The sequence below is a fragment of the Aotus nancymaae genome, unplaced genomic scaffold (assembly GCF_030222135.1).
Source record: "Aotus nancymaae isolate 86718 unplaced genomic scaffold, 86718_ANA_hifiasm-v0.15.2.pri h1tg000089l, whole genome shotgun sequence".
Lineage (NCBI taxonomy): Eukaryota > Metazoa > Chordata > Mammalia > Primates > Aotidae > Aotus > Aotus nancymaae.
The window spans coordinates 24,399,153-24,420,982 of record NW_026988504.1 but is presented as its reverse complement, the minus strand read 5'-3'; the positions used below and the strand labels follow the sequence as shown (position 1 = coordinate 24,420,982).

General features: G+C 42.7%; 1 protein-coding gene across 6 annotated transcripts in view; it reads right to left on the bottom strand.

Moving 5' to 3' along the window:
- The window catches only part of STAT3 (signal transducer and activator of transcription 3), a 70,138-nt gene that overhangs the window by 28,687 nt on the left and 19,621 nt on the right, over positions 1-21,830 (bottom strand). For 5 of the 6 annotated variants that reach the window (XM_012443912.3, XM_012443915.3, XM_012443914.3 and 2 more), the window contains exons 2-4: positions 8,177-8,327; positions 6,370-6,514; positions 5,268-5,366 (exon numbers count right to left, since the gene is read on the bottom strand). In XM_012443912.3, the coding sequence (XP_012299335.1) occupies positions 5,268-5,366; positions 6,370-6,514; positions 8,177-8,304 (372 nt within the window). In that variant the 5' untranslated portion in view covers positions 8,305-8,327. Of the gene's footprint in view, positions 1-1,156; positions 1,265-5,267; positions 5,367-6,369; positions 6,515-8,176; positions 8,328-21,830 lie in introns of those variants that run through there. The other variant, XM_064369378.1, reaches the window with a different exon arrangement.

The window sequence follows — 21,830 nt, the reverse complement described above, 5'->3', positions numbered from 1 at the left end:
GATAGATCACAAGGTCAGGAGTTCGAGACCAGCCTGGCCAACATAATGAAACCCTGTCTCTACTAAAAACAGAAAAAATTAGCCGGGTGTGGTGGTAGGCACCTGTAATCCCAGCTACTCAGGAGGCTGAGGCAGGAGAGGCAGGAGAATCGCTTGAACCCAGGAGGCAGAGGTTGCAGTGAGCTGAGAACATGCCATTGCACTCCAGCCTGGGTGACAGTGTGACACTCCGTCTCAAAAATAAATAAATAAATAAGCTGGGCATGGTGGCATATACCTGTAGTTCCAGCTACTTGGGAGGCTGAAGTGAGAGGATCATTTAAGTCCAGGAGTTTGAGGCTGTGCTAGAGCCAGTTTTATGGGCAACCATTTTCTTCCTTTCCCATGGTCCTGCCCTATCCAAGTCCACAGAATACAAACTTCTTAGAAGTTTTGGGAAGGTGACCCATGCCCCTACTTCTTCCCACAGTGAGAGTGATTCATCTGATTGGTAAGATGGAGAAAGACTGTGTGCACACACAGATCTTCAAAGAACCCAGCACCTAAGCTGGTGCTTCCCTCCTCTCACTCTTGCCTTCTTAGGGCACACCACAGGTAAGAGCAGCAGCCTGGTTTCTAGAAGCAGTTCTAGAGGCCTATCCCTCTGCTTTCAATGAGTGTTGGCCTATGGTTGCTGAAGCTCCATATAGATGGCTGGGGTGTGGTGGGGGTGCTGTTCTACAGAGCCAATCTCTCCACCTCAAGATCTAACTCAGGCCCAGGCATTGGAAAGCCCCTTTGGTTACCAACTTAAGCCATAGTTTCCATTCTAGTTTTATCAACAATACAGCTGTCTTAACCTTCATTCCACTCCCGTGTCTATTTCTCAAGTAGTACTACACTTAAAGGGGGAAAATGTGATTATCGCCCACAGAAAGCCACTCTAATACCTTTGTAAAAAACTTTATTGGCTCCCCACTGCTTCCAAATATAAACATCTTAAGCCTACACAGAAAGCTGTTTCACACAGTTTATAACTTAAAGTTTCCCTCCCTGTGCCTCAGTCGCCCTGAACTACCCACTCTTCCCTGCATGCAGTGTTTTCACACTCCCTCCCCACCCGAGATCCACTCAGCCTGACCTGCGCTTCAGCCCAAACACACCTGAACTCACTCACCTTCAAATTCAGTTCAAATGGTTGCTTTCCAACAAAATCATATTCAACTTCCTTTGACAAAATGACACACATCCTCTTCTGTGTCTTTCTCACTTTGAGTCTTTGTGTACTTATAATCCCAACTAGCCTGAGCCCCTGGTGGCAGGGATTACAACCAATCTTCTATCTTTAGCCCATTCTAGACACTTAAGAGCATGCCAGATGATGTAAACAGAGAAAATAGCAGTGAGGCCCGGGTTGAGGCCATAAATATCCAACTTATAGCTCTATATCGGGGGTTGCAAACTTTTTCTCTGAGGGACAGAGGGTAAATATTTTTGGCTTTCTGGGTCAGACAGTCCCTGCCACAAATAGCCCTGCCATTACAGCACAAAAGCAGCCACAGATAATGCATAAATAAATGAGTGTGGCTGGGTTCCGAAAAAAACTCATTTACAAAAAACAAGCAGCAGGCTGGATTTGGGCCAAGGTCACGGTTTGCAGACCCCCTAATCCATCTGATTGAAAACATCCTTGGTATACCCTTGGCTTTCCTACCTCCCATGGTAAGTTGGAGCCTCTATTAAACCACATCTTTTTATCTTGTGGAGAAGGATAAAATATAAAGGTTTTCCGCAACAGAAAACCCCAGTGCTGCATGGGCAAGTGCCTTTGTGTTAACCTCCCAGGCTCCAGGGCACTGCACAGTAAGTGTTATTTACCACCTCATTTACACCTGAGCGTATCAGTTTTCTGCTTAAAATTCCTCACTGGGGCTGGGCGTGGTGGCTCACGCAGGTATTCCCAGCACTTTGGGAGGTCAAAGGGGGGTGGATCACCTGAGGTCAGGAGTTCAAGACCAGTTTGGCCAACATGACGAAATTCTGTCTCTGCAAAAATATAAAAATTAGCCAGGCATGATGGCAGGTGGCTATAATCCCAGCTACATGGGAGACTGAGGCGGGAGAATCGCTTGAACCTGGGAGGTGGAGGTTGTAGTGAGCCAAGATCAGGCCACTGCACTCCAGCCTGGGCAATAGAGCAAGACTCCATCTCAAAAAAAAAAAAAAAAAAAAAAGCAGAGCATCGTGGCTTATGCCTGCAGTCCTAGCTACTTGGGAAGCTGAGACATGAGAATCGCTTGAACCTGGGAGGCAGAGAATGCAGTGAGCAGAGATCGCACCACTGCACTCCAGATTGGGTGACAAGAGTGAGACTCTGTCTCAAATGAAAAAAAAAATCTTCACTGAGTCCCCATTTCCTACAGTGAAGGTGATGATGGTGATGTCAGTGGTAGCAGAAAGCAGTTAACATTTTTCTTGGCCGGGCGCGGTGGCTCACATCTGTAATCCCAGCACTTTGGGAGGTCGAGACTGGTGGATCACAAGGTCAGGAGTTTGAGACCAGCCTGGCCAATCTGGTGAAACCCCATCCCTACTAAAAACACACAGAAATTTACCAGGTGTGGTGGTGCCTGCCTGTAATCCCAGCTACTCGGGAGGCTGAGGTAGAAGAATTACTTGAACCTGAGAGGCGGAGGCTGCAGTGAGCCAAGATCGTGCCATTGCACTCCAGCCTGGGTGACAGAGCAAGACTCCGTCTCAAAAAAAAAAACAAAAAAGAAAAAAAAATTCTCGCATTTATGTCAGATGCTTATGTTTTAAGCATTTTGCATGTGTTAATTCTACGAAGAAGGTCTAATTATCATTCCCAGTGGAGGAACAGAGAAAGTAAAAATTGTTTACTTAAGGCTACAGAGCAAGTGGCAGGGCTGTGGGTTCAAACTGAAGCAGATTAGCCCCTTGTGGTAAACTGCTCTTCCAGAGCTCTGTTGTTAGGTATGACTAATTAAAACATCATCATGTGGTCTTTTTTTTTTTTTGAGACAGGGTTTCACCATTTTGGCCAGGTTCGTCTTGAACTCCTGACCTCGTGATCCACCCGCCTCGGCCTCCCAAAGTACTACGATTATACAGGCGTGAGCCACCGCGCCCAGCCCTATCATGTGGCCTTGACTAGCTCACGTTCCCCGACCCAATCAGATGCTGAACTTTCTACACTTCTCCCAAGAATACACGATTCTGTTTCTGTTTTTGAACATGATCTTCTTTCTTCCTGGTGAGCTCTCTCTCATCAGCTGATGAGTCCAGGAGTTCAAGACCAGCCTGGGAAACATGGCAAGACCCTGTCTCTACCAAAAAAAAAAAAATTAGCCGGACACGGTGGCGTGTGCCTGTAGTCCCAGCTACTCATAAGGCTGAGGCAGGAGGATCACTTGAGCCCAGGTGGTTGAGGCTACAGTGAGCTGTGATCGCACCACTGCACTCCAGCCTAAGTGACAGAGTGAAACTCTATCTCAAAAAGAAAAAAAAATGGTTATCATGGTAAATTTGAAATGTAATGTTATGTATATTTTACCAAAATTTTTTAAAAAGCAGAAGGTTGGGGGAGAAAAAGAAAGAAAAAATGTCCCTGAGTATAGGATATTAAAGAAAGTAAAACTCCTCACAGAAAGTAAAAAAGTCTCCTATGACCAACTACTTTTATGATCTCATATATGCACTTCCAGATATTTTCCCATACATATCAATAGTATATATGCAAATTACATACATTTGTTTTTACTATTATGAATCAGATCTTTACTTTGTTTTTTGTTTTTTTGAGACAGAGTCTCACTCTGTCACCCAGGCTGGAGTGCAGTGGCACAATCTCAGCTCACTGCAACCTCTGCCTCCTGGGTTCAAGTGATTCTTCTGCCTCAGCCTCCCAAGTAGCTAGGACTACAGGTGCGTGCCACCATGCCCGGCTAATTTTTGTATTTTTAGTAGAGAGAGGGTTTCACCATATTGGCCAGGTTGTTCTCAAACTCCTGACCTCATGATCCACCCACCTCAGCCTCCCAAAGTGCTGGGATTACAGGCGTGAGCCAGCGCACTCAGCCCAGATCTTTACTTTCATTACATTTTCTAACAGGTTACTGCTGCTACTGTATAGGGGAACTACAGATTCTGAAAATATTTATCTTGTATACAATGGCCTTTCTAAACCTTGCTAGTTCTAATCATTTTGTTAGTTTTGTTTCTCTTGGATCTTCTAGGAAGACCTATCTATCTGTAAATAATAATAATTCTGTCCCTTGCTTTCCAATATTTGTATCCTAATTTCTTTTTCTTTGTGTATAGGCTGAATCTTTCAGAAAAATATCAAGGGTAAAAGACATCCTTATCTTTTGCTGTTTTTATTGAGAATAGTGTTTATTTGTTTTTTTCTGTCACTCTTAGGATATGCTTAAGTTAGAGAACAGTGTTTCACCACTGTCTATCATGTTCCCTTTAGTTTCTGATAAATACTCTTTCTTGTGATAAGAAAGAATTGATAAAATCCAACTGATATTGGATCAACTGGATTGAAAGAAAGAATTGATAAAATCCAATTTATACTGGATTTTATAATTTAACAAAAACTATTTTTTTCTTTTACTAATTTAATGAATTACATTAATAGAATTTCTAATGTCAACAAATCGTCCTTGCATTCCTAGAATATAAACCATGCTTGGTAGACTGTGTAGGATGTCAAAAATCCTAACCATTTTTGTTTACTTACACCATTTTTTAGGTTTTCTTTTCTTTAAAAAGAAAAAAAAAATAGAGATGAGGTCTTGCTAAATTACACCAGCTGGTCTAACTCCTGAGGCTTAAGCAATCTGCCCAACTCAGCCTCCAAAAGTGCTGGGATTATAGGCGTCAGCCACCACACCTGGCTGTTTTTCAGGTTTTGATATGAGGATTTCTCCAGCCTCATAAAATAAGCCTGAAAGATCTCTTGGTTTTCTATACTTTGGTAAAGTCTGAATGATATTGGAATAATCTGTACCATGAAAAGTTTGTCAGAACAAAACTTTTAAACCATTGGGTCTATTGGATTATTTTGGTGGAACTTCCTTTTTTTGTAGAGTTTTTCAATGTATTTTTGGGGGTGAGAATTTCTTTTTTTTAGAGTTTTCCAACGTATTTTTATGATTATTGATCAATTTATTTTCCTTATTAGTAGATCTAATAATTTATCTTATTATAAAGTTGTTTGATTTTCCATTCCTCCCAGACCAGGGCTTTGTCTCAGGTCTCACCTGGGCTGCAGTGGCTGCAGTCTGTAGAAGGCGGGACTCTTCCCACAGGCACCGGGCCACAATCCGGGCAATCTCCATTGGCTTCTCAAGATACCTGCTCTGTAAGTAGGAGAGAAAGATAATGAAAATCAGCAGCAGACCATGGAGATGTGGACTGAACTTTGCTAACTTAAAACCAATTTATTCATCAAGAAAAGCATTTACTGCAGGAAACAACAGAACAAAGGCTTCAGAGCCTGGTGAAGGTTGTCTGTGCTGGGTGAAGGGGAGGTTGTTACTATTTCTGTAACTAGAAGGACCATTAGCCTGAGTCTTTTTTTTTTTTTTTTTTTTTGAGGCAGGGTCTCACTCTGTCCTCTAGGCTGGAGTGCAGTGGTGTAATCACAGCTTATTGCAGCTTCAACTTCCCAGGCTCAAACAATTTTCTCACCTCAGCCTCCTGAGTAGCTGGGACTACAGGTGCGTGCCACCACAACCAATTAGTTTTTTAAAAAAAAATTTCTGTAAAGATGGTGTCTTGCTATGCTGCCCAGGCTGGTCTCAAACTCCCAGGCTCAAGCAATCCTCCCTCCTCAACCTTCTAAGGTATTGGAATTATAGACATGAGCGACCACGCCTGACCTTGTTTGAGTTTTTTTTTTTTTTTTTTTGAAAGCTAAGCCTTGAAGCAGTGTCTTTACACAGTATGATATCCTGGTCTTAAGGGGAAGCAACTGACTTAGTCAAGAAGTATCCCATTACTGTCAAACCTTTAACCTGTAACAGTGAGAGTGATCTTCCTATCAGTGGACCGGGTTAACATGCTAACATGTATGATCAACATAAAAATCACTTTATTACTTCAATTATGACAAGCGAAGTGACTCTCAGGTAATGATGCTCACGGGTAAGAATACAGTGCTTGGAGAAAGGGCTAATTACTTCTCCTGTGACTGAAAATATAAGATTCTTTTTTTTTTTTCCTAAGCATCTAGATACTGCATAGAGAACAAGATAGATTCTTGTTATTTAGCCAAATGAGAAAAGAAATGCTCCCAGGGAAGAACGCTAACACCCAACTCTGCAGGTCCTGTTTCTCCTTGTCCCCAGTTTCTCATCAAACCTGAAGAAACTGCTTGATTCTTCGTAGATTGTGCTGATAGAGAACATTCGACTCTTGCAGGAAGCGGCTATACTGCTGATCAATCTCGCCCAGGAGATTATGAAACACCAAAGTGGCATGTGATTCTTTGCTGGCCGCATATGCCCTAGGAAAAGGACGAATGATAAAGAATGGTTCTCAAGCCAACGCATACACACAAACAGAAATCACCATCAAGAAAGAGAAAAAAAAAAAAAACAAAGCAAACCTGATGCCATAAGCCATTCATCATTTTAGATTTCTCTTGCTCAGCAATAAAATACCATTGATTTAATAATTATTAACAATTATTCCAGGCCAGCCACAGTGGCTCATGCATGTAATCCCAGCACTTTGGGAGGCCACAGTTGGCAAATCACCTGAGGTCAGGAGTTCCAGACCAGCCTGGCCAACATGGTGAAACCCTGTCTCTAATAAAACACAAAAATTAGCTGAGTATGGTGGCAGGCGCCTGTAATCCCAGCTATTCGGAAGGCTGAGGCAGGAGAATTGCTTGAACCCTGGAGGCAGAGGTTGCAGTGAGCTGAGATAGCGCCACTGCATTCCAGCCTTGGCTACAGAGCCAGATTCCATCTCAAAAAAAAAAACCCACAAAACAAAAAACAATTATTCCAGATATTTTTAGCCACTTTATAGTCTGTATTTGTAAAATATTTGAGCAAAGTAGACAGAAATACCGTTTTGCTTTAAATTCTCAATAAACTCTGGTCAGATTTATTAGTACAAATAAATAATCCCAGGTTGGGATGGCCTATCTCCAACATCTGTGAATCACCTCCTGGCCCTTCACCAAATCAGAGTATGCATTCTGAAAAAACCAGGTCGTATTAACACTGGCCTGAATTAAACCAAAATTAGTAGGTGAGCCTGAACATATTAAAGTGAAGGAAGTAGTTGCTGGACTTCTGTGCCATTATCTCTTCTATGAATGGAAGCTCTTTCCCTTATCCTGTGATATAGTTTGGATCTATGTCCCTGCCCAAATCTCACATTGAAATGTAATCCCCATTGTTGGAGGTGGGGCCTGGTGGGAGGTGACTGGATCATGGGAGTGGGTTCCTCATGAATGGTTTAGCACCATCCCTGTTGGTACTGTCCTCCAGACAGTGAGTTCTTCTTGTGAGATCTGTTTGTTTAAAAGTGTGTGACACCTCTCCCCTTGCTCTCCTGCTCTCGCTCTGCCCATGTGACCTGCCTGTTTCCCCTCTGCCTTCTGCCATGATTGGAAGCTTCCTGAGGCCTCCCCAGCAATGGATGGTGCTATGCTTCCTGTACAGCTTGCAGAACTGTGAGCCAATTAAACCTCTTCTCTTATAAATTACCTAGTCTCAGGTATTTCTTTAGAGCAATTTGAGAACAGACTAATATACTCTGTGTCTCTTTCCTTTAATTAAAGGAGAATTACAAGTATCAACCCAAAGTTCTAGCTATGATAGAATTCACATTCAGAGAAAAAATGTCTACCACATCACTGGATTATCAGAATATATAGAGGATCTGCCCAAGTAAATGAGGTCCAAATCAACCTTCAAGACATCTACCACCATACAGGCTGTTTCAATGTGTCAAAAGACAGTTGTCCACATGCCTTCTAATGTAAAATATGCTTTACTAGACCAAAGGGTGCCACTTTATCTCATAATCTCATTTTCCCCATCACCTGTACCCATACATTTTTCAATGAAACAGCAAAGCATGACGTTGAGAGTTCATGTTTCTTGACCCAAACCAAAACCTAACAATTTGGAAAGTCTCAAGAAGGACTTACCAATCTTGACTCTCTATCCATGGGGCCAGAAACTGCCGCAGCTCCATTGGGAAGCTGTCACTGTAGAGCTGATGGAGCTGCTCCAGGTACCGTGTGTCAAGCTGCTGCAGCTGATTCCATTGGGCCATCCTCCTAAAATCAGGGGTCCCAACTGTAAAGCAAAATGTGCATATGATCACCACAAGTCCCAGCAGGGTAAACAATCTAGAAGTAGCCACTGCCCAACACAGGTCTGTGATTAGGGATAAAGATGCTCTGGGGAGGACCCTGCTTGTTTCTTCCAGTTTATTTTATTTTTGAAAAAACAGAGATGGGGGTCTCACCATGTTGTCCTGGGCTCAAGTGATCCTCCTGCCTTGGCTTCCCAAAGTGCTGGGATTACAGATGTGAGCCTCCACCTCTGGCCACACATCTCTTTTACACTGGCATGACAAGCGGTTATTATGCCAGGTTCTAGAATCCATTATCTACCAGAGGTGTGTGAAATTAAAAAATTATTTGATTTCCAGATTTCTGTTCCCTTATCTATAAAATAGATAATAATTCCCACTCCTCAATGGGAAGTACTGAGATATTCCTACAGCACCCAGTTCAGTGCATGGCACACAACAGATGCCCAACAAATGTCGGTTCCGTTCTTTCCACTCCACAGCCCTTTTAGTTATACACAGTAAACCTGTACTATGGACAAAATGTAGAAAGTATGTTTGGGGTGGGGGTGGGGGCACAGAGAGCTAATTCCAAGATTACAGATTTAAAAATATAAATGGCCGCGCGCGGTGGTGCATGCCTGTAGTCTCAGCTACTCAGGAGGCTGAGGTGGGAGGATTGCTTGAGCCCAGGAGCTCTGGGCTGTAGTGCGCTATGCTGATCGGGTGTCTGCACTAAGTTCAGCATCAATATGGTGACCTCCCGGGAGCGGGGGACCACCAGGTTGTCTAAGGAGGGGTGAACCAGCCCAGGTCAGAAACGGAGCAGGTCAAAACTCCCGTGCTGATCAGTAGTGGGATCGCGCCCGTGAATAGCCACTGCACTCCAGCCTGGGCAACATAGCGAGACCGTGTCTCTTAAGAAAAAAAAGTATGGCCGGGCGCGGTGGCTCACGCCTATAATCCCAGCACTTTGGGAGGCCGAGACGGGTGGATCACGAGGTCAAGAGATCGAGACCATCCTGGTCAACATGGTGAAACCCCATCTCTACTAAAAATACAAAAATTAGCTGGGCATGGTGGCGCACACCTGTAGTCCCAGCTACTCGGGAGGCTGAGGCAGGAGAATTGCTTGAACCCAGGAGACGGAGGTTGCAGTGAGCCGAGATCGCGCCATTGCACTCCAGCCTGGGTAAAAAGAGCGAAACTCTGTCTCAAAAAAAAAAAAAAATTTCTTAGTCTGGGATAACAGAGAAGGAAAGAAAAATGCCAGGCATAGAAGTTGCCCCAGGTTCAGGAACACCCCAGTGAAATGCTCTGGTATGAGAAACCCAGCCAGCTAATCACCTGTAATCCTCTTTCTGAATAGTTTGGGTCATGGAACTATCAATAGAGGCCAAGTCGTTTTAAGAAGTTCTAAAAATAGGCCAGGTGGGGTGGCTCACGCTTGTCAGCCCAGCACTTTGGGAGGCCGAGGTGGATCATCTGAGATCAGGAGTTAGAGAACAGCCTGATCAATAAGGATAAATCCCGTCTCTACTAAAATACAAAATTAGCCAGGCGCAGCGGTGCATGCCTGTAATCCCAGCTACTCGAGAGACTGAGGCAGGAGAATCACTTGAACCCTGGAGGTGGAGGTGGCAATGAGCTGAGATTGCACCACTGCTCTCCAGCCTGGGCAACAAGAGTGAAACTCTATCTCGAAAAAATATATATTAAAAAGCAATATTACTTGCCATCTCCCCCGCTGAGATTCACCTGCCACAGGACAGATGCTGCCTGGACAGTGGTACAGGTACACTAAGCACTGGCTGGAGTAAAAGCAGTGGCTGATGCGCATATTACACGCTGAAGCATTGTAATGACGGTGTGTATTTTGCCCTCAGTAAGAAATCAAAGGCTATTAGATCTCTCTTACGATATTTGTATTAGGGCCAAGTTAAAATCTGTCTCACATGGAGGTTGCAGTAAGCCAAGATTGTGCCACTGCACTCCAGCCTGGGTGGCAGAGTGGGGCTCTGTCTCAAAAAAAAAAAAAGTCTGCCTCATAGACTAAAAGCATCATGACCTGACTTATGCTATGCAAGAACTGATGTGCATACAAAGAAATCTGCATAATATGCCATTTATGTAGATTCTGTTGCAAACAGATGTACTGAAACTCTAAACCTACACAGTCCAATTTGGAGTCACTAGGCACATGTGGCTACTGAGCACTTGGAATGTGGTTGCTTCAAACTGAGATATGCTATCAATGTAAAATACACACTGAATTTTGAGGACTTAGTGAAAAATAAAAGAATGTAAAATATCTTGTTCATGTTGAAATGATAATATTTTAGATATGTTGGGTTAAATAAAATATATTATTATAATTAACTTTACCCATTTCTTTCTACTTCTTTTAATGTGGCTACTAGAAAACTTAACATTGGCAGGGCGCGGTGGCTCACACCTAAAATCCCAGCACTTAGGGAAGCCCAGGCAGGTGAATCACCTGGAGTTTGAGACCAGCCTGGCCAATGTGGCAAAACTCTGTTTCTACTAAAAATACAAAAATTAGCTGGGTGTGGTGGCACATGTCTGTAGTCTCAGCTATTTGGGAGGCTGAGGCAGGAGAATTGCTTGAACCCGGAAAGCAGGGGTTGCAGTGGGCTGAGATCGTGCCATTGCATTCCAGCCTGGGTAACAGAGTGAGACTCTGTCTCAAAAAAAAAAAAAAAAAAAAAGTCCACCTGACAGCCATACTGGAAAAAAAAAAAAGAAAAGAAAACTTAACATTGCCTATGTGACTTGGATATTATTTTTATTGAACACTGCTACTGTAGACAATGTAGCCAAAAAGAGTGGTTCTCCTAAAAGAAAGATTTTAAAAAAGAATTATCTGCTTTTTGTAATAAACTCTAGTGTTATAAATTAATTTTAAAAATAGACTTTAGTTTTTGAGACAAGGTCTCTCTTTGTCACCCAGGCTGGAGTACAGTGGCAAATACAGATCACTGTGACCTCCAACTCCTGGGCTCAAGCAATCCTCCTACCTCAGGGACCCGCGTAGCTGGGACTAGAGGCACGCACCAGCATGCTCGGCTAATTTTTTGCAGTTTTTTTTAGAAACAAGGTCTCACTTTGTTGCTCAGACTGATCTTGAACTCCTGGCCTCAAGCGATACTCCCACATCAGCCTCCCAAAGTGCTGGGATTGCAGGCACGAGCCATTGTGGCCAGCCAGAAATAGACTACTTAATTATCTGTGTTGGCTACAGAGGCAGAAGCATCACGGTCTACTCCCTGAAGGTCCAAGTTAAAACCATAAAACAGCATCCCATACTACCTACCCCATCATAGATGAACACTAAGGTCATGCATGAAAATTTGCATTTTCAAACTAACACATCCAAAAAAAGTGTAAGTTATTGAAAAATTATCTGATTCATTTCCAGTATATAACTAAGGATTTTTTGGTTGTTGCTGTTCTTATTTTTAGCTGGGGACAGAGGAGGACTAGTAAGTAGTACAATAATTGTATTATTTCTCAAACCAGAAACCAGCTAGTAGTTTTTTCCATAAAATCAAAGCACCAAGAATGACTGATTTTATGTTTTACTTTTTAGTCTAATCACCATGTAATACTTGAATAGCTATTCTACATGAAAAAAAAAGTATAAATTAAAACCAAAGACCAGTAGTATTTTCAAGGAGAGTATAGGCAAATACTAAAACAGTCTTCTCCTTATAGGCTGCTTAGCTACAAACCATATCTAATTAACAGCAGTCACAGGAGGTAACTAGCCAAAGTGTCCAGCAATCTAACTGCCAACCAGCTTTACTGTAACTGTTTTACTGGAAAAGGCCTCAAAGAGCCAATGTTATTTCACAATTTCAATTTTGGTTTTTCAAATTACAAGTTAATCTAAAGAACTCCACCTAAGTTCTAAGTATATTACTTCATATCTACAGAATAATTCTAAGCCTGTGGGTTTTTTTAAAAAAAATTATTATAAGTTCTAGAATTGGGCAACACTTAATTCAAATGCCATAGAATGAGTGTTCTCCCCTAAGCCTGTGATTTAATAACGACTTCATTGAGCCCCAGAACACACAAAGTTATTTGAGTAACACTTTGAGTGCTAAGTACCATTCTGGGTGCACAGGAGAGAAGTCAATTCATTATTCCATATAGGCTGGCTCAGGACATTATATGGGGCTCAATTCAAAGCATTTACTTGGCTTAAGTCAGCAGATAGTAGATGCTAGTGTACAAAGGCAAGGTGGGTGTAATCCTGTTCTCTATAACTGAAGAGAAAAGAAAAAATGAAACAGCAAATCATCAAAGACTTTTTGGACTTTTCAAAACAAGAATTTATCAGCCCCTTGGGGATAACCTACTAACAGTAAGTCATAAAACAAACAACTACTGTCTAATGGAGAACTTACTACTATAAAGATGACTGAAAAAGTCTGTCCAAAGTCACAGTTCTCATTTATATACTTCAAGCTAATGAAACCAAAAGATATATTGAGAAACGCAGTCAAGACCACTTACAAAAGGGATTTACTACACAGCTTCACAAAACTTATTTTTAAATTAAGACTTATACTTCACATTAGGCCAGGTATGGTGGCTCACACCTGTAATCCCAGCACTCTGGGAGGATGAGGCGGCCAGATCACAAGGTCAGGAGTTCAAGGCCAGCTTGGCCAATATGGTGAAACCCCACCTCTATTAAAAATACAAAAAATTAGTCAGGCGTGATGGCACACACCTGTAATCTCAGCTACTCGGGAGGCTAAAGCCGGAGAATCACTTGAACCCGGGAGGCAGAGGATGCAGCGAGCTGAGATCATGCCACTGCACTCCAGCCTGGGTGACACAGCAAGACTCAATATCTCAAAAAAAACAAAAAAAAAAACTTATACTTCACATCCATGCACTAGCAGATTTACAACTGGGGTGAGGAAAGATAGAAAGAGAGATGAAAATCAGGCTCATGCAATAATCCAAAACAGAAAGTGAGCTAAAGATAATTTCTGTTCCATTCTGCAACATGTCATGAGATTTTCCTTTGGGTACTACCTATACTTTTTTATTATAAATACATGTATTTTAAATAGAGCATACCTGTGTTTTATCTGCTGCCTACACTAACCTCTTCTTTGCCATCAGGGAAGGCCCAGTGATCAAGGCAAACAAAGTATAAAGTAATACAGAAGATTTCTTGAACTAAATTCTATAGAAACCAGTCCTTTTAAGAGGTATGTTTGAAAGATTACAAAATACTAGTCACCGTGGAAAATTTAGAAAAATATAAAAAAGAAAATAAGAGATTAAAAAAATCCATATCCCACTGTCCTACTATCCAGAACAAGAACTGACATGTTGCCAGGTATGGTGGCACATGCCTGATCCCAGCACTTCGGGAGGCTGAGGTGGGAGGATCACTTGAGGCCAGGAAGTTGAGGCTGCAGTGAGCTGTGATTGCACCATTGCACTCCAGCCTGGGTGACAGAGCAAGACCCTGTCTCCAAAAAAAAAAAGAAAAAAAAATGACATTTTGATGTAATTCCTTTAAATCTATTTCAGAATCATGTGTGTGTGTGTGTGTGTGTGTGTGCATTTTTTTTTTACATTGGAGTCATAACATTAATACAGCTTCATGTTCTTTTAAAGTTTACTGTGCAGTAAACATTTTTCTATGAAAAGAGTATTGTGTTTGTTTATTTGTTCAAATAGAGAAGAGGTCTCACTATGTTGCCCAGGCTGGTCTCAAACTCCTGGTCTCAAGCAACCCTCCTGTTTTGGCCTCCCAAAGTGCTGGGATTACAAGTGAGAACCACAGTACTCAGCCTGAAAAGAGACATTTTGTTGTTGTTGTTGTTGTTTGAGAGAGTCTCACTCTATTGCCCAGGCTAGAGTACACGACCTCAGCTCACTGCAACCTCTATCTCCCAGGTTCAAGCAATTCTCATGCCTCAGCCTCTGAAATAGCTGGGATTAGAGGCACGTGCCACCATACCCAGCTAATTTTTGCATTTTTAGTAGAGACGGGGCTTCACCATATTGGCCAGGCTGGTCTTGAACTCCTGACCTCAGGTGATCTGCCTACCTCGGACTCCCAAACTGCTGGGATTACAGGCTTGAGCTACTGCATCTGGCCTGAAAATAAATTTTTATTTAAAGCACACAAAAGAACTACTTTGTTTCTATTGATGTTTTCAATACAATCCTGCTAATCCCATTGAAGGCCACAGAATTTATTTAGATTTGCAAACTCCAATTTATTTGTTCTCACCATACCACATTCTAAAAATAATCTGGAGTATCTGCAAGTAGATTAGGAAGGCAAAAAATCAGAAAAGTAAGAGAAAGCAATTCATGCTAGAGAAAAACATTCAACCTTCATAAAATTTTCACCATAGGATAAACAGCATAATGGATGACAGAGAGTCCACATTTAAATACTGTAGGCCAGGCGCAGTGGCTCACACCTGTAATCCCAGCACTTTGGGAAGCCGAGGCGGGTGGATCACCCGAGGTCAGTAGTTCTAGACCAGTCAGGCCAACATGGCAAAACCCTGTCTCTACTAAAAATAGAAAAATTAGCCAGGCGTGGTATCACACACCTGTAATCCCAACTACTTGGGAGGCTGAGGCAGGATAATTGCTTGAACCTGGAAGGCAGAGGTTGCAGTGAGCTGAGATCATGCCATTGCACTCCAGCCTGGGCGACAAGAGCAAAACTCCACATCTCAAAAAATAAATATTGTAGCTTTAAACTATTACAGTCATTCATAATTTAACCATTCGTAATTCCTCTAGACATTAAGACTGGAATTTCAAGTAAAAGATAACTCAGAATAAGTACACTTATATAGTAAGCACACAATTTCATATTTTTAAGTTCAAATAGTACCTTTATAAGATTTAAGACTAGATACTTGCAATAAGAAGTCTATTTATTGGCTAGGCATGGCGGCTCACTCCTGTAATCCCAGCACTTTGGGAGGCTGAGACGGGTGGATCACCTGAGGTTGGGAGTTCGAGATCAGCCTGATCAACATGGAGAAACCCCGTCTCTACTAAAGAAATTAGCTGGGCATGGTGGCACAGGCCTGTAATCCCAGCAACTCGGGAGGCTGAGGCAGGAGAATCGCTTGAACCCAGGAGGCGGAGGTTGCCGAGATCGTGCCATTGCACTCCAGCCCGGGCAATAAGAGCAAAATTCCATCTCAAAAAAAAAAAAAAAAGAATAAGTCTATATATAAATCTAGTTTTTATTTCCTAATACTTGAGTGCCCAACCTGAAACAAATTACTATACTTACTGTAATGTTCAAATATGTTCAGTTACATATAGCAGGATTAGTTAAAAATAACGAACATCAAGCTATAAGAAAACTCGAATTGGCCAGGCGCAGTAGGTCACGCCTGTAATCCCAGCACTTTGGGAGGCTGAGATGGGAGGATCACGAGGTCAGGAGATTAAGACCATCCTGGCCAACATGGTGAAACTCCATCTCTACTAAAAAAAAACAAAAAAAATTAGCTGGGCGTAGTGGCGCACGTCTGTAGTCCCAGCTACTCGGGAGACTGAGGCAGGAGAATTGCTTGAACTCAGGAGGTGGAGATTGCAGTGAGCCGAGATCGCATCACTGTACTACAGCCTGGGTGACAGTGCGAGACTCCGTCTCAAAAAAAAAAGAAAACTCGAATTATAGTTCCCTACTAATATGACAAAATTTGAATATATGAAAGAAATAAAGGCCAGGCATGGTGGCTCATGCCTATAATCCTAGCACTTTGAGAGGCCAAGGTGGAAGACAGATTGCTTGAGCTCAGCAGTTCAAGACTAGCCTGGGCAACACAGTGAGATCTTGTCTCTACAAAAAAAAAAAAAAAATTAATTAGCCTGGTGTAGTAGCCCATGCATGTAGTCCCAGCTACTTGGGAGGCTGAAGTGGGAGGATCACTTGAGCTCAGCAGATTGAGGCTGCAGTGAGCTGTGATCATGCTACTGCACTCCAGCCTGGGTGACAGAGCTAGACTCCATCTCTAAGGAAGGAGCAAGAGCTTAACAAACCTAATTCCCTCTAAATTGAAAGTAACAAACATGCTTTGTCAATTACTGAGTGTACAGTTGTTTGTTAAAGCTGACTAACAGGTCTGAGCGCTACAAAAAAAAAAAAAAAATACACACAAAACAGACCAAATTTGTGCATCAGACGACCTCTCCACTTGGGAACACTTCCACTTCCCCAATCAGACACACTCCTCTGTATCAGTGTGGCGTGAAGGAAAGGACACTAGAGATGGGGGCTGGATGGGCCTGGGTGCAAAACCCTGCCTGACATTTATCAGCTATTTGTCTTTGGAAATAGTACTTGACTACCAAATGGGCTTTCTTTTCAGTAAAACAGGGAATTATCTCTCCCCTGAAGGACTGTTGTAAACTTAAAATCAATAATGGTTGTACAGCATCCCTCCATGCTGGTGCTGCTAGTATCACTGGTGGGGATCCTCAGGGCTGCAGTTATTGTTCCTTTCCCCCAGGGCCTCCCTTTCATGGACATTTCTTATCTTAAACCCATTTCCTCAATGCCCTGGAAGCACAGAAGCAGGTTAATCCAACAGATTCACTAGAGGTTAAGTGTGATAATCACCTATCAGCTCTCCCTCTCTTATCGTATCTGGAGGGCATGAGCTAGTAATGCTGTGATTTGGCATGTGTTTAAGGAGAGAAGGGAGCTCAGGAGGCCTGATCAAATATCTCTATACATATTTCACCTAGGATGGCTCTTGGTCCTAAAAAGAGTAAAGGTGAAAACACTAAGTGATATTCAAAATAAAAGGAAAAGATGAAAAATAAGAACCTTGGTTAAAGAGCAGTCAAAATAAGTAATAATTATAGCTAAAATTTATATCGCACTTTTTACTAGACACCAGATGCTGTTTTAAACACTTGACATATGTATTTACTTATTTCAAAATTTTAACAACCCTATCAGATAGGTACTTTTTTTTTTTTTTGAGACTGTCGCCTGGGCTGGAGTGCAGTGGCACCATCTCAGCTCACTGCAACCTCTGCCTCCTGGGTTCAAGTGATTCTCCTCCCTTAGCCTCCCAAGTAGCTGGAAATACAGGCGCCCACCACCATGCCCAGCTAATTTTTTGTATTTTTGGTAGAGACAGGGTTTCACTATGTTGGCCAGGCTGGTCTCAAACTCCTGACCTCATGATCCATCCATCTCAGCCGCCCAAAGTGCTGGGATACAGGCGTGAGTCACTGCGCTGGGCCAACAGGTACTATTTTTATCCCACTTTACAGAAGAGAAACTTAGGCACAGAATTTTAAGTGATTTATCCAAAGTCACAATACAGGTAGTAAAGGCATGGAGCTGGAATCCTAACACACAGTTTGTTTTCGGAATGCCTGCTCTTCACCACTGTAAGAGTCTTGTTTTTTCTTTTTTTCAATTAGAGATGGTGTCTTGCCATTTTGCCCAGGCTGGTTATCAAACTCCTAGGCTCAAGCAATCTTCCAGCCTCAGCCTCCAAAAGTGCTGGGATTACAGATGTGAGCCACCATACCCAGCCACTACAAGAGTTTTAGAAAGTGGGAATTTTAGTTGATTTTTAAGTAACCCACAAACCAAGTCAATGTGGTCTTATGGTATTTTAATAGACATACTAGTACTTGGATTTTGAAGGATCTAGTAGTCCAGCTGTAATGAACCCACATCTGGATGCTACTCTAATTGTGGGTACCAAAATTGAAATAGAACACTAAAAAACTAAACACATCCAGGGAGGGGTAACCAGGGTGTGAGGAGTTGAAGACCTTGAACATTTTGTCCAGCAAGAAGATGCAGGCAGCAGGAGTGAAGTTAGGAGAGAAAAATGTGAGTTACAGAAGAGTGGCTCCTCAAGTATCTGGAAATCTGTACAAGAAAGGATAAATCATTCCAGGACTAGAAGCTGTCTCTTCCTAACATCTACTCCCATATTCTTCTCTGTGAAGTAATTCCTTCTGTCTACAGAAGTCTCCACATTCGCTGATACTAAAAAAATACATACAGCGAGAAAGGTGCTTGGGAACCAAACCAGTATCAAATTTGAATCTCTGAGGGTGGGACCAGGTTTCAAAATTTAAAAGCTACAGCTGGGTGTAGTGGCTCATGCCTGGAATCCCAGCAATCTGGGAGGCAGAGGCGGGAGGATCACCTGAGGTCAGGAATTCAAGACTAGCCTGGCCAACATGGTGAAACCCCATCTCTACCAAAAAATACAAAAAATTAGCCGGGCATGGTGATGGTGGATGCCTGTAACTCCAGCTACTTGGCAGGCTGAGGCAGGAGAATCTCTTGAATGCGAAACTCCGTCAAAAGCTCCTCATATGATGTTAATATGAGGCCAAAAAATAAATTTATTCATGATCATAAATAAATATAAGAACCTCAGAATCAGAGCAGGGATCAGGGCTCAACTCTGAATGTGCCTCAGAATCACCTGAGGAGCTCTGCAAAGCCAGACACCAGTTGTTAGCCGAGGCCTAGCGAATAATAATCTCCAGGGTTCTAATGAAACGGTACGCTGTAGAGACTGTACAAGGAGATCACGGCAGGAGAGGAGGCTGGAGAAGGCTCTCCTGTTAGTATCTGAACTTTCTTCCGAGGGCAATGGGGTAAGTCTTTGAAAAGTTTTAAACAGAAAAGTGAAAGTTAATTTACATTTCAAAAAGATCCCTCAGGCTGCAATCATCCAGGTGGGAGGTGGTGGTGGCCCAACTTAGGTAGCAGCATTAGAAGTGTTTTGAGGCGGACATCCATCTTCCGTGACATTAAAGAGCTACATGTGATGGGTGTGGTGACTGACTGAAGGGCAAAGGCAACTCAGAGAAGGGGGGCGGGGGAGTAAGTGACAACCTCCCAGGTTCCTGTGGCATTTGGTCTTCAAATGGAAGTCAAATATTCACCATGGTAAATGTCATGGCAGGAGTGCCAACACTGAGAGGGCAATTGGGCCACACGGTCTCTAAAGACTATTTGGTCTATAAATCACCATCGGGCTTCATTCCCTCAGACATTACAGTTGCAGCAACCCAAGAATAAGTGCTGTAGTAAAAGAAAGTATATATTTAACCAAAAAGGGCTCAGGGATTGTACTCTAGTTGACTGGTAAACCCTGCCATCCCCTCAGAAAAAGAGGCAGAGGCAAGAGAAAAATCAGGCAGAAACATCAGAGCCAAAATGCATAGGAGGCCATGGCAAGAGCTGTTAACTGTCTTCAACATCCGTGTGCTTGCCTTCAGGCCATTTTCCACAGTGGGTAGAGACGTTTTCAAGACACAAACTTGATCTCGCCACTCCCCTACTTAAAACCCCCCTGATGACTGCTCTGTTCTTATGCTAAAAAACAAGATTTGTTATCTTAAGGCAAAATAGCATGGATTTAAATCCTGGTTCTACCACTTAGATCACTTAGTGTGTAGCAAGTGCCAGTTATTTATCCTCTTTGTGCCTTAATTTCATCTTAAAAAGGGGAGAAAACAGGGCTTACTTTACAGGGTCACTGTACAAATTCATTGAGCTAATGGACACATAGCACTTAGGAGCCCACCAGCGTGCAGCATGTAAGTGTTTGTATGCATTACTAGCATGACCAATGGCCTGGCTCACTCTGACCCTCTCATATGGCTGGTACCAGCTGCTGGCTAAGTTCCTGGCACACACTCTGCCCCTTCTTCAGGTCCTCAAAACACCAAGCTCCTGTCTGCCACTGGCCCTCACACACGCCTTCCCTCTATCTTTATCAGTATCACCTGCACCCAAGTACTGTGACTCCATAACTTGGACTCAGACTCTTCTTGTCTTCATAGGGATGGACTGAAAGGTACTAAAGGAGTGAACCACTGGATTGAATTTACAACTAAACTGTAGCCAGATTCTCCCAAGTGAGGACACAGAGAGCCCAGTTAGAAAATATTCTGAGGCATAGGCCAACTCTTTCAGTTTTGCTGTTTGAAAACTTCAAGAATGTTCAAGAATCACTGATTCAAGAATGATCCTTCAGTGACTTTTCAATAAGAGTAAAATCACAGCACTCCCCAGCTCAAAAACACACACTAACAACTCACTGTCCAATTTAAAATCTTTACCCTTGTCTCAGGCTCTCTAACTACTCAGCCAACTTTAGCCCCTTCTAGTTCCCTTCTCCAGCCTAAAGATGACTTTTTTTTATTGAGACAGAGTCTTGCTCTGTTGCCCAGGCTGGAGTGCAATAGTACGTTAACAGCTCACTGCAGCCTCAACCTCCTGGGCTCAAGCAATCCTCCCACCTCAGCCTCCTGAGTAACTGGGACTACAGGCACATGCCAACATGTCTGGATTTTTTTTTTTTTTTTTTTTTTGGTAGAGACTCAGTCTCACTATGTTGCCCAGGATAGTCTCAAACTCCTGGGTTCAAGTTATCCTTGTACCTCAGCCTCCCAAAGTGCTGGGATTATAGGCATGAGCCATGGCACCCAGCCTCCAGGTGACTTTCGTAAGTGTTGTCTTCCTTCAAGTCAACTTATCTCCCCCTTCCCCCCGACCCACAGACTTTGTTCATTTTTCACATTTGTTCTTGCCTAAAATGATTTTTCCTCTGGGTGGCATTATCTGTCCCTTCACTGTGTCTGTTAGAGAGGCTCTCCCTAACCCCAACCCTAGTCCAATTACTGCTTTAACTCTGAATGCCCATGGCACATACATACGCATCTAAGGCTCTTTCCTGTTGGCTTTGATTCTGTCTCTTCCACTTGAGTTGCAGCTCTCCGCTGGCAACCATGTACCATCCTGATTTAGAACTTCCCGTTGGCTGTGCAATTTAAGATACCAACTAAACACTTGCACACACACATAAACACCGCCTCCCATTGCAAAAGTCTCTACTGAACAGATGATGACCACGATACTGAAAAGCCTGGCATCAACATGACAACTGCACACTGAAAAATAAGATCAGCTCTAGTCTAGAGGTTTGGTCATCTTGAATTTAGAGTTTGGAGAACAGCAAAGTATTTTTCTAATAAACTGAATGTGGAGGAACTCACCCTCATAGGTGTCAGAAACAGGCTGCCAAACTTTTCAAAAGAGAAACTGGCAGGCTAAGCAAGCACACTGTCATGTCAGATTTTCCAGGCTCAAGGGCCATTGAAGGGAGAAGGGCAAGTTACTGGAAAAAAACCTTTTATTTGGCCAAAGCCCAAATAAAAGAATCACAAAAACATCCACTGATGATCTAAAATGCTATGTAAGTCATTGATACTCATCTAAGACAGGCAACTGAAATAAAGCTGAGAAAGAGAACTTAAATTTTTTTGTTTTGAGACAGAGTCTTGCTCTTTTGCCCAGGCTGGAGTGCAGTGGCGCAATCTCAGCTTACTGCAACCTCTGCCTCCCGGGTTCAAGCGATTCTCCTGCCTCAGCCTCCCAAATAGCTGGAATTACAGGTGCCTGCCACCACAGCTGG